This window comes from Talpa europaea, assembly GCF_964194135.1.
Source record: "Talpa europaea genome assembly, chromosome: 3".
In the NCBI taxonomy this organism is placed as follows: domain Eukaryota; kingdom Metazoa; phylum Chordata; class Mammalia; order Eulipotyphla; family Talpidae; genus Talpa; species Talpa europaea.
Genome location: NC_140069.1, coordinates 133,233,164 through 133,246,029, shown reverse-complemented (window position 1 = coordinate 133,246,029; position 12,866 = coordinate 133,233,164). Strand labels below are relative to the sequence as shown.

General features: G+C 44.6%; 1 protein-coding gene across 1 annotated transcript in view; it reads right to left on the bottom strand.

Moving 5' to 3' along the window:
• SND1 (staphylococcal nuclease and tudor domain containing 1) overlaps positions 1-12,866 on the bottom strand; it is a gene marked incomplete at its 3' end in the record, with an annotated part of 403,529 nt that overhangs the window by 173,325 nt on the left and 217,338 nt on the right. Inside the window, exon 13 of the mRNA XM_084230071.1 lies at positions 10,011-10,121. Within this exon, the coding sequence (XP_084086197.1) occupies positions 10,011-10,121 (111 nt within the window). The remainder of the gene's footprint in view (positions 1-10,010; positions 10,122-12,866) is intronic.

Sequence of the window (12,866 nt, the reverse complement as noted above, 5' to 3'; positions counted from 1 at the left end):
CCAAAGTAACGGTCAGGCATAAGAGCGAGGCTTGCTGGCTCTCCAGGGCACACAATTTCATGATATAAGCTCAGGTCTCAGCACACTGGTGTGCCTACTTGAAGGATTCCAGGGTAGAAGAGCTCAAGCCTGGCCTCTGAGCAGAAGCAGAAGTGCATAAAGAATGAAAGCATCACATTCCCCTCACTAAGTCTCCTAGAACTAGAAGAGACGGGAGACTATCTGAATGGCAGTGATGACCATAAATAATACAATAGAAACAAGTGGCAGGATTGTATGAAACCCTAATAGACAGACAGTACAGGATCAAGGAGGAGAAAGGAAAATCATTCTGACAGTAAAGGTTAAAAAGCAGAACAAAGAGTGAGTAACTTGCGAAGCTTCTAAAGCACCTCTCACCGTGTTTGAGGTCACATTAATGGAAAAGCGTTTCAGCAAGAACCAAATTCAGAGATCAATGAAACACCAGCAATAAACAATTCCTCTGGCCTGGAAACTGATTCCTGGGCTGCTAGAGGAAGCAGAGGGTCCTGACACTCAGAAAGAAGATTCAGAGCAGGCACGGGTGTAGAAGGGGAGGTGGGGGCACAGAGATGATGCAGCTGCATTTTCAATGAAAACCAGAATTACTGATAAGAAAGACTGAAAAGGTGAGCAGAGACTGGAAATGAGGAAATTGAGTCCTTTGGTCAAGGGGAGGTGGGCGGACTAATGAGTCAGAAGGTATTATGAGGCAATGAAGCAAATAACAAGGAAGGCTAGGCCATCATCTCATCTAAAAGTAATCGAAGAAGAAAGGAAGACACACGCTATTGTGCCAGGTGTGACAAGAGGAAGCTGCAGTGCTTGGGTAAGAGAGAGGAGGAAGAGCTGTGAGCGATGTGGCACAATCAGAGGTGTCTTGATGCTAGATTGATGGGAAACACACACAAGCTACTGTCCCCAGGACCAAGAACTGTAAGACAGGCAGCATAAGCAGCGGTATATCAGTCTAAAGTCTTGAGAGGACAGGGCCTCAGAACCATGGGATTAGATGCGCTGATATTCAGATGCTTCATTGACAGTGGTTTTTGTAGTCCTCCATGTTCCAATCACTAAGGCATGCCCAGCAGAAAGAAGTTTTGGGAAACAATGATCCATGATTCTAGTCCAATATGAAAGCATCATTAACGTAATTTCCAAATGCTTACACATACATACCCACTAACTTAGAATCACTGAAAGAATGTGTCCCTATATTCTTAATTTTTTATACCATTTTATTTTGTAACTGTATAATGAATCCATCACGTAGATGGGTGTCCCTGAATTTAGTCAATCAACTGTTGCTAGACATTACTGGAATATAATACTTTCAATGCTAGTGTCCTAGTATTAGTATGTAGCATTAGTAACTCCTGGGCACCTGGCTAATTATTCCTTAAAATAAATTCTTACCAGCAGAAATGCTGTATCACAGGGCAAGTGAGCGGAAGTCTATTTTCCATCTCCCTTTCTCATGTCTTGCCTCAAGGACTCTATTTGTGGAAAACCCTACGATTTAGGTGTTCCCAGATATTCACTCATATCCCCACTATCCTAATTCAATTTGCAATTACTTGCTAGCCCTTTCAAATTCCCACTATCATGTGTTTGTTTTTATCCCCAATGTACCTGATAAAAAATTTGTTATTATAGCATCTAAAAATCAGAAAATGTTAATGTTGCCTTTGTAAAGCAACAGACCTGCTATTGGAAAATGGTTTTTCCAACATGAACTATATTTACTGGCACCTGCTGGATAAAATCCATTGCCATCTGCTAGAGATTTGGCCCTCTAAACCTGATGCAGAAGCTAGCGGAATGGGAAGTAATTCTTCTCAACTTCTGGGCCCACAGCTGGAGGGGGAACCAGGGCAGCTTAGTGTAAAAGAGAAATGCATGAGGGAGTTTACAAGAAATTTGGATGCAAAGAATGCTGCAAATGAAAAAAAGCTATGGAGGGGCTATTCCCTCACAAGGAGCTGTGAATTTCTGTGCACTGATGTATCAGTGATTAACTATTAGAACTACAGCCCTCCTGAGGGATTTCCAAGTATTAGAGCAAAAGTCAGATGGGGATTTTCATAATAGAGACTCAACTCTCCTGCCCACTCAAATACCTGACACTGCAGACAAGCCAAATCGAGCAAGCACAGCAACACTCAAGATGATTTCACATGAAATTAGCCAAGCCTGGTGGAGGCTCCTCAGAAGGAATCGAATTAAGGAGGCAAAAATGCAAAGGACGACAAAGGGAGTAGAGAGAGAAGTCAAAGGGAATCTTTGACAGGAGTCAAAGAGCTGTTAAGCCAGCTTGGTGGGGAACACACATGGCTATGACCAAAAACAAGGCACTAGAAGGACAAAGAAATGCAATGCTTTTTTGTGCCTTGTTCTGTCACTAATAACTGTGATTCTAATCCCAAGCATAACAGAGCTCATTTGTTTGCCACATAGGGCACACATTTTGATTAGTTTACAGTGGAGCTGCTTAGGGTGGTGCATCTCAAATTCTAGTGTACCTCAGAATCACCTGAAGGATATATGACATGACATTGGTGGTCTGAGGGCCACGCTCTGAGATCGATTTATTTAAAGAGTTATGAGATATTCCAAAAAGTCAAAGGTCGTTTCAAATGTTTTTGAAATCTCATATAAGGGGTTGCATGAAAGGAGCAAAAGCCTCTTGACCAAAAGAACACTGGGATGTGAGAAAGTGAACAAGGTGTACTGGACAGATAAATAGTTGTGGCACAACAAACCAAATTATTTAGGAAGATTTGTCAAGAACGACTTCCTCTGAAGGAACACAACCAGGGTAAACTAAAGATTACAGAAAAGATGGAGCAAAGAGGACTTCTCCTGTGAGCTCATCATTTGACCATGACCTCCCAATCTACACCACAGCTTTTATACGGTGGGAGACAAACCAGTGGGTCCCACCTTTACCAGAAACCCCTCACACAGATTGTCAAGATGAGTGTCACAGCTTGAGTTCTATCAGAAGGAACTGGGGGTGGGGAGGAAAGAGAAGGATAGAATGAGAAGAGTGATCAGATCCTCTTAATATCCTGAAGGAGAAAACTATTTGGAAATGGCGACATTCTACAGCTCTCCAGAAGTGGCCATTTGTGCTGCCTTAAATGCAGATTGATTACTGCTATTTGGATGCTGAGTGCATCATCTTTTCTGAAGAAAGGGAAAAGCTAAATTTCCCCACATTCAGCTGTATCGTCAAATCACTTCCCCAACACCAGCTCTTTTAATGCATTTTCCTGTTATCATATGCACTCGCAATAGCTGATCTACCCTAACCAAGAGAGAAAACCCCCCCGAACCCCCGCAATGACATGTGCAGAGTCCTATTAGCAGCCCCAGGACTGGGAAAACCTATCTGCAATCCCAAATGTAGTTGGGGATGCAGTTCTGGGGTTAAAAAGAAAAGAAGCCTGCAAGATAGCAAAGAGAAAGGAAAGTCTCCATTCCCTGTGCTGGCTTGTGATCTCTATGCCATGGTGTAATACAGCTGGGTGCAGAGGTGGACAGGACAGAAGAAAGTTCACCCAGCTCCAGCTTTCTATGATGCTTGGGCTAAAGGTCTGACAGTGCCCTGATGTCCCAGGAATCTGTGATTCAACAGTGGAGGAAAGAGAAAAACTTCAAATCAAAGCTCTGTCTTTAAGAGTATTCTGTAGGATCTACTTTTACTCAAAGAGAAGTTTCACTTGAGGTCATTAGACTGAAAGTAAGAAATCTTGGTTTATTTAAAGCTGTGCCATTAAACTGTTGAGAAGATAAGAACAGAGGTTGGACAGAAAAGATGATTTTCAGGGAGATGCTCTCATGGGAAAATTTAATAGAAATGAGAGGTGGAATAAAAAGATGTAAGGTGGACTGTGTAGAAAGAGGAGGGGCTAAGAAAACAAGTAAGAAAAGTGAAGAACAAGGGAATAGCAATATCCAGAGGAACTATTACAGCTAATGGTTGTCCCTCTGAGATCGCATGCTTTGTAAGGCTGGAGTCTATTATCCTTTGTCTTCACCACTATTATCCCCAAAGCCTGGGACCCAGGATACACTCAAGAAAATGAGAATAAAGAGAAGAAATGAAGGCAAAGCCATCACATGTGAGATAAAGCAGCCTTAAATGACTCCCTAATAGAAGAATAATTTGTTTTCTTGGAAAACTGGTTAACTCATGTAATCTATACACTCTGGGAGGATATATTTGTTTCAAAATCTCAAAAAAAAACAAAAAACAAAAAACAAAAAAAACACCTCAAGTTCATTACCAGTTTTCTCACTGGATAGGGATGGAGCTGAAACTCGCCTCTTATCAGGACATGTAACAAAATCAGAGCTGTCAAAGTAGTGCTGTTGACCTCTTCTACACACGGGTCAAAGGTTGGAGGTTCTGATTAACAGAAATTATCGCTAAGTCTTCATATTTAATTTGTAATCAGTACTGTACATGACAGTTAGATCAAATATACAGACAGGAAGGACCCTATCAAAAGGTTTTAGGGGTTTTTTTTTTGGTATTTTTTTTTTAAGGCAGTGTCATTTTACTTCTTTCGTAAAATTGTGAGAAAAGTCATCTATAAATCACAAAAAAAGTGGAGCTGCTCTGGCCATATCAAGAGGCCAAGAGCATGTCTTTCCCAGTGAAACTGACAGCACTTCAGTGGAAATGAGAAATAAATTCACAAGTCACTGCTACAAATGCATGCTGATTGGTAAGTGCCCAAAGGTACCCTCTAACTACATCACCAATATATTATTATTTAAAACATTTTTCCTCTTCATATGGACTACTGCTATTGACCTAGGAAAGACTCAGCAAGTTTACAGCCTTTTGATCAAAGTCTGTGATGGAAATGCCAGCACAGATTTCTTAGAGGTTCAAGCAGAGGCAAGTCTACAATGGGGAAGGTGCTGTCGCCTCTACTGGGTCACGGGAAATATTTGATGGGATTTTCATCAAGGACTGGTGTTTATGGGATCTGGAGAATAGCTGTGCAGAAGTCAGCAAGGCAGGGGCAGGAGCTATTATTATTTTTACAGAAAGGGGATGCTTGCAGTTTGCTCAATCAGAAAAATGACTCCCTTGGTTGACTTGGAAGAGAGGGAGGCCCAGCAAGACTGAGGTGGAGGTGGCTTGGGGCTGCCACTCCCTGAGGGAAAACGCCACCAAGTTTTGTCAATGTGCAGTGCACCGATCAAGAACAGAATACACGTGAAGAGGTGTATTCTGCCCTTGTCTCCGCCCAGATGGCCCTCACCTCCAGGATGAAACCACGTCCACTGAAATCTGCTCAGACACCAGACTGCTCAATACAATTACTTTCCCACAGTCAAGCTGGAGCATCAATTTCTTTTCTGAATATATACATCCTATCTTAAAATAACAGTTTTAGAATTAAAAGGTGCCTTAAAGGAATAAAGTCCAAGCTTCTGGGCTTTCCTGCAATGAGCCAGAGATGCTATGTATTGAGGAAATCTTAAAATTTTATGTTTTAAGTAATGTGATTGGCAGCCCTAGGAGAATGCACACACGTGACCGCCTCGAGGTCCGGATGTCCAAGGGAAACAAGGCACACAGCCAGGCTTTGATCTGCTGCCAAGCACTTCCAGCTCATCTTCAGTGTCTGTAGCATGCGCTACAAAAGCCCACTTGGAAAGACCTCTGGGGTGGTGAAGAAATCTACACGCTGGCCTGTGTGCAATCCAACCGGACGTTGTTTCACCAGGTACGCAGGAGAAAGTAGATGAGAGATTCCATAACACCTTAGAAAAGAAGGCAGTCATTAGCAGTAATGACCGAATGCCTTAGAAGGATATAGAAGCTCTTCTCTGAAGGAGTCAAAAGTCCTGCTGTGTGTCTAGAGCACGCTCATGCAGCAGGCCAGCTGATAGACAATGAAGAGGAGAACAAGAAATATTGGCAGGCCAATATAGGAGTGAAAAATTAGGATGGTACAGAAAAGAAGTGATGTGTCACCCTCCCAAAGGAGCGCATATGATACCTTTAAAAGGGGGGTCAAGTTCTAGAGTGTCAGTAAGTACGGGTCACTGCACCTAAGTTCATTTTACTACAAAAATGGACTCTTGGTATCCTGGGACAAAATCAAGGGCTTTTCAATGGAGCCTATGAGAGAAACAAGGCCCATGAGTGCAGGTAAAGATGCCAAAACCTTATCTTGTCAGAACACAAGGCAGCGGGGAAGGAGGCAGCTGATGACAGACAATGGAACTAGAAAGGGAAGGCCGCATGTGGGGACTGTGGGTTTATTTCTCCCTTAAATGGAAAAAATGTTACTTCCTCTAGATGTACCGTGTATTTGAGGCATGAGCTATATTTCCCAAAAGCAGACGGGCATCTCAATGAAGGTGCCTCAAAGGGTCAGCCCGGGGAACAAAACTACTGAGGGGGGATGGGCTGTTCTGTGGTGGGCAGGTGGATGTGCTTGAAGGCAGGAAGCAAACTGCAAATTGGCCATCTCACCTGGTCTCCCAATGTGCCTAATGCATCCCTCCACGGGCTCCCATCAGATGATCTGAGAAAGGCTGGCAGATCAGACTCCCCCCTGCAGCGGAAGCAGCGGCTGCAGAGCCCCGAGAAAGCTCATCAACTCCTGGGCAGGCAGCTGCGCTGACCCTCGAAGTCAGACACTTTAACAGGCTGCCCTTTCCCCAAAGCTTACAATGTTTCTCTAAAAGGATTAATGGCCGAGCAGTGCTCTGGAAAGCGAAGTCAATGGAAGAGCACTGTGCACCACCGCTGATAGCTCTGGCGATAACCAGGGAGAGAATGCAGCAGCTGGGGGTCAGGGACAAAGAAATCTGTTGGAATCTACACCCTTGGGGACAGGGGGACGAAAGGGAACAGTGGCTTCGCTAGGCTACCATCACCAACCACTATTATTTACCTAACGAGTCCAGGATGGATGACTGATAGGAACGTAGCAGATGTTATTAATCTGGCCTCTGCTAAAGCATTAGATACAGTACCTCAAGAAATTTTACATGGGAAATTAATTCAAATTGGCTTGGTTCAGTACATGATCACTGAAGATTAAAAAGTGACTGAAGGATGATAAACAAAAGACAGTTAAGTGACAGAATATGCAGCGAGAGCCTTGGGGTCAACACCAAAGCCGTTCTTGTCTAGGGGTTTATCCAGGGCCCAAGAAAGAAGTAAACAACTCGTTAATGAGATCTGCAGAGGACACTAAGCTTGTAGTGGGGGAACTGCATCGACAGGGACATAAAATTACAAGGCAGAGTTCAACTGGAAAAAATACAGCTAATCTATCTAGGGGAAAACAATCCTAAACTCAGAGAGTATTCAATAGATGGGCAGGAGAAGGGGCAGAATCAGCATGTAAGAAGATCTTTGATAAGCTGTAACATGACAGAAGCCAGGAAGAATGCCGAGGGCACATGAGTAGAGTGTCATGGGTGAAGAGAGAGCTTTGAACTGAAGGCAAACAAAACATAGCAGAGTGTCAAAAAATTAGGTGGTCTTGTTTTTAAATAGGGAGCAATCTGCACTGAAAATCTTTCAATGGCTACTAAGCACCGTTGCTAACCGGCAGGTGTTCCGGTCTTTATCGGATCTTCATTCACCTCGTTGGGGTGAGCATCGAGCTGATGGCGCTGGGCCACCACCCCGGGGATTGTTGACAATGCTGCTCCAAAGGAAAACTCACTCACAGTTCATGTTGGCCATTCCTGCTAATTCTTTATGAGCTCTGCACTGCCTTATGGGGAAGCTTCACAGGCTTGAGGAAGTGTTTAATTTCTCTCCGTTTACTCAACCTGCAATGGTGCAAGGGCCCGGAAGCCAGTTTTCCACCATCAGTCTGAAAGCAATGGCTCGACACAATTATCTCGAGGCAGCTCACTGCTTCAGCAGGCAAGCGTCTTATTACATTCCTTCAGCTCAAAACCAGTATTGAACGAAGAGGCTGCTTTCTCCTGAAAACCAAAAACTTAAAAAAAAATCTCACTCTCAACGTGCTGCTCATTAACAGCAGAGCACAACACAGCTACTTCTGACAAAACAGCACCCGAGCTGGGCGTGGCCTCACGATCCAGAGCTGCCATGCCAATTATTTCTCCTGCTCACCTGCCTGTTAGAACTAAATTACATATTCATGAGTGGCAGAGTGAACCCAGGGTGGGACCTGCCCCTCTCCGGGTGCATAACCTGCAGGTTGAAACACCAGCAGAGCAGGCTGAGCATCCAGCCCAGAGATCATGGGCCATGGCGGGGAGTGGACAGATGATGAAACACCACAAGAGAGGGGAAGCACGTGTCCCCCCCCGTAAATGCTCTCTGCCCACCTGGTTTAGTGATAACATATGCAGGGAGAAACTCCAATGACAACGTACTAAATGAGTGTATAACATAGCATTTTATACTGGCCATTAATGAGCCCTTAACTACCACTGGTATCCTCACTGACCTCTTCGTGGTCCAGGATCAGGTCTGTAGGGTAAAGAAAATGTCAGGCTTTTCTGCCCTCCCGCCATCAGGATAGATGATGGATCCTTGTCCTGAATGCATGCCTGATGGCGGGCACCTGGAACAGGGTGTGGGCATAGGTAGATGGGATTCAGCTGAGCTAAGACTGTGCTTTTAAGGGCAGCGTCACCGGGACGCCAGCAGAAGCTGAGAAAGAAGCCAAAGAGAAGCAAAGAAGCAGAAGCAGAGAATGCCAGAGAGCCCAGATAGAGTGGGGATTTGCTGGGGGCTGGGAGGACTGCCAGCCTCCCAGCCCCCCAGCACCCCTGCCTGCCACGTACCCGCTGAACCCCAATAAAAGACCTGCAAAAACCCACTAAGGACTATGACTCCTCCTTTACCCGGTCTGCTGGATAACAGAAAACCTGCACTGGTCCAGTCCTGCCCTTACAAGGTCCCAGACAGGACCTGAGAAAAACCTTGAAGAAAAAAATCCAAAAAGCACAGTAGCCTGACAGACTGATTTCTCAGCTTACATTCTGTGTGACAATCTATAGCTGCTTTATCCATCAGGATGTGACATGGTGTTAGAGGTAAATGCCACATATCAGGGCAACAGTCTCGGCCAAAGAACAAGAGAAGTGATCTTAACGACAACTGAAACATAGATAACATGCCCAATCTCATTCCCCGTCTAAGTGCAGAGCATAAGTGGACAAGGACCAAACTTCTACCATTAAGTCAGTGCTTGGTTACAGAAAAATGGCGGAGGGAGGCCAGGGCCTGCCATCACTTTGAAACTACATTTTGGTTGTGTTCAAGCAAAGGTTTGCTGAGCTACCCAAGTCAATTCAGCAGTGGTAGCCCAGTTCTTGCTCTGAACCCTAGAAGTCTAGGAATCAGTCAACTACCAGCACCACCCAGGGACAGAAGTCTCCATATGAGCATGAGCCTTGAGGAATGTCAATGGTAAGAAATACTGCTGAGAAGTATGCATGTCCTTGGCGCAACCAGCCACAGAGATGAAGGACAAATGTAAAATGTCACGGGGCTTCTCAAATGCTCCCCTGCCAGCTGTCAGAAGTGTGAAACCAAAACTCATTCCCTAATAAATGTTTTCATTTCCTTTATACATGACAAAAGGTCTAGAGGTGATTACTGGGAGGGGCCAAGGAGCAGAGGCCTTGGAGGTAAGAACCAGAGGCAAAGTCCTGCACAAGCAGCAGGGCTTCACTGAATGATGAGAGGACGTTGAGAATCAAATTATCTAGTACTTTTTTGTTGATTCCTTTTACAACATCTACCCTGGGAGAGCATATCTTATACAAAAAATGGAGGCCCAGTGCATGTAATCCAGGGTAAACTAAGTTCAAAGTGTGTCCTCTTCTATCCCTGCGGAAAAAGGAATAATAAAAGGATACAGCTTTTCTCAGTGTATTACTTGCCAGACCATTCTGCTCAGGGATCGGTCGGACAATGGAAAAAAGTGGGGCTGTGGGTCCCAACATGTGCACCTCACCTGGCCTCTGCCGCCAGCAGCTCGTCGTAATGAGAGGACCTCTGATCGTCATCCTGTCGGTATCTGATCACTGTGGCCAGACCTTTGCTGACAAGGGCCTCAGCAATGTTTCTGCAACAGAAAAGACAGGTCAGTGAGCACTGGAGGTGCAGATGGGGCTCAGTCAACAGAAATAATAACAGTTAGCACCTGAAGGTCTTAAGGCATCCCGGCAGAGGGAGGTAGAAGTCGAGGGTTTCAAGACCAATGAGCTGCTAAGCTAGAAATCCAAATAAAATGTAAAATAACAAAGTCCCCTAGATCAGCATTTTCCTTCTTACAGTCAGATGCTGTATCAATCCATACATAAAAACTAGCAGAGAATATCTGTAAAAAGCCCACATTAGGCCAGGCTATTTACAGAATGTTATAAACAAGTCACTACCCTCCAGAAAAGTCTGCTCTAAAATCTCAGGCACACAGATAAAAAACAAAACACATAAAAGCATGACCTAAATTTCTCAAAATCTCCTTTCTAGCCTCTACTGTAATTCGAAACTGTCTTGTTCCAGTTTGGCAATGTAAGAATCGCTGTTTTAACACACTACAAAGTGCTTCTCTACCAACGCCCATCAGCAAGGGGCTCTGTGCCCCAAAAGGGGCTGAAGGAAAGTAAGGCTGTGCATGAACTGGGGGAGGGCTGTGGGAAGAGGTCTAGGCATAGAATTAATGTTCTTTATGAAAACTGCATGAGCTGGGGGAAGAAGTACAATAAAAAGTATCAAACCTGAGAGGCCCAGCTTTGGGGTCCCTTTATCCCACCACACAATATTCACACCAGAATCCTGTTGAAAGCACTTCTCATATTTACTGAATCATTTCTTTGCCAGAATGAGAAAGAGGTGCCACGGTAAGTAGAAGGAAGAAGGAAGACCACACTGGAAATGACTCCCAGAAAACTAGTGAAGCACATTTGTATGGCTGCCCCCCAGCCTTGAGGTGAAGCAATAAAACTACAAACATATTTTCAAATATTTCCTGTAGCGAGTATCATGAAACAAGAGGTATGATGTTACTGAGGGAGAGTGGTGGTTATGTCTTTCTTTGTCTGTCATAATTACACCAAAGGCCCCACTCAAACCATCTGGTTAGCAGCCCTTCAGGGAGGGGGGATGGGAAGCAATAGGCCACGGTACCATATGCTATGATTTAGTGTGGTCTGGCAGTGCAGTTAACTCTTCACAGTTGTGTTCTTAGAAACTCATGTTTTAGAGAGGCTGGGAGCTGGTCTATGTGCACGTGAAGCCACGTAAGGGTTCTATACATCAAAACTCAGGAGGACATACATTTCTAAAAGAAGGAAAAAACATATACGGGTAGAGAAATGAGGAAAAGCTGCTGTGGCTGCTTCTCTTCTCATTCTGTGCCCCTCTGCTGCCTGTTTATCTACTGCCAGCATGATATTAATATCTCCAACCCGCCACGGAATTAGCACTTCTCAAAATCCACTCCCACAAAGAGGCTGCTTCGCTGGCCACCCGGTCTCCTGAGTCACCACATAAGCGTGCTGGCAAATGCTGTCACTGTCATGGAGCTGGCTTTGGCAGCTTGGAGAATGCCAACATCCCCAAATCAGCTGTTGTGGATGTTGATAAATGGTGAGAATTTAACAACAGGTGTCACCAATAAGCCCCAACAGGGCAGGAGAGAGACTCCACCCACCAAGGAGTCAGAGGAAAAGGAAAAAAGTGGGTGCCAAGTCCACTTGCGGCAGGTTGAGATGTCTTGCAGATTTGAAATGCCAGAAGAACAAAGACTTGTTTGTTACTGCAGTTTGAATTACTGCACATGGATATTCTATAGTCAATACGTGGAAGAGAAAGCTGGATGACGGAGCAGATGAGGAAAAAGTCAAATAAGCTACTCTATGAAATGCTGGAGAACACAAAGCAAAAGATTTTATTATTTTAAAAAGATTTATTTTTTAAAAAAGATTTACTTATTTATTCATACAAGAACTGGAGTACAGGCCAGAGGTAAGGGGTGGGGAGGGAGGATTCTCCAGAGACAGAGTGGGGAACAGAACAGGCAGATTGACTGAAGTACACTGCTAAGGGGAGCAGCGGGCGTGACAGGAGAGGTCTGCTGCGCCTTGTGGGCTAGCTCCTTGGCCAGGGATTAAGCTTGTGCTGCAGTGGCTGCTAATAGCTTCGCAGTGCTGCGACTTAACCCCTTGCACCACCAGGGAGGCCCCCAAGAGCCCAAATGTTTAATACTCTTCTTTTTATGGCTGCTCCATTCAAGTCATAAAACTCTTGAGCATTTGCAAAACCAGCAGAGAACCCGAGAGAATCTCCCCTGTCCTACACAGTCCTTGTCCTCTCCTTCCCTTTAGAAAATGTCTACCAACCAGGTAAGACCCCCACCTCCACACCCTACCCACTACCTTCCTCCCGCTTCTCTCTGAAGCTTTTCCTTCGACTCTAAGCCAAGTTCTCCTAACTTCCTATCCATAATTACAGATTTCGCCTGCAGGAACAGTTGTGGTGCCAGTGCTGAGCGTAAGGAGAGTAAAAATACATAAAACACCAACAATGCTCATTATTGGGTATTTAGTACAAGTCAGACTTAAAAAAATCACATTTCGTGCATTTCCTTCTTGAAGCATGCGTCCCTGTTATGAGTCCTCACACTATATTACAGTTGCTCATTTGCTGTCTTAATTCCTGAGGTATGAGAGGGCAGGGGGCGCATCCTTCTTGCTCTGTATCCAGGGCTGCAACACTTGGTGTAAAGTAGACAGTAAATATTATCTGAAGGAAATTTAGCCAACTTAGAATAAAAAAAATTTTGATACGGTAAAATGACAACAGTCTT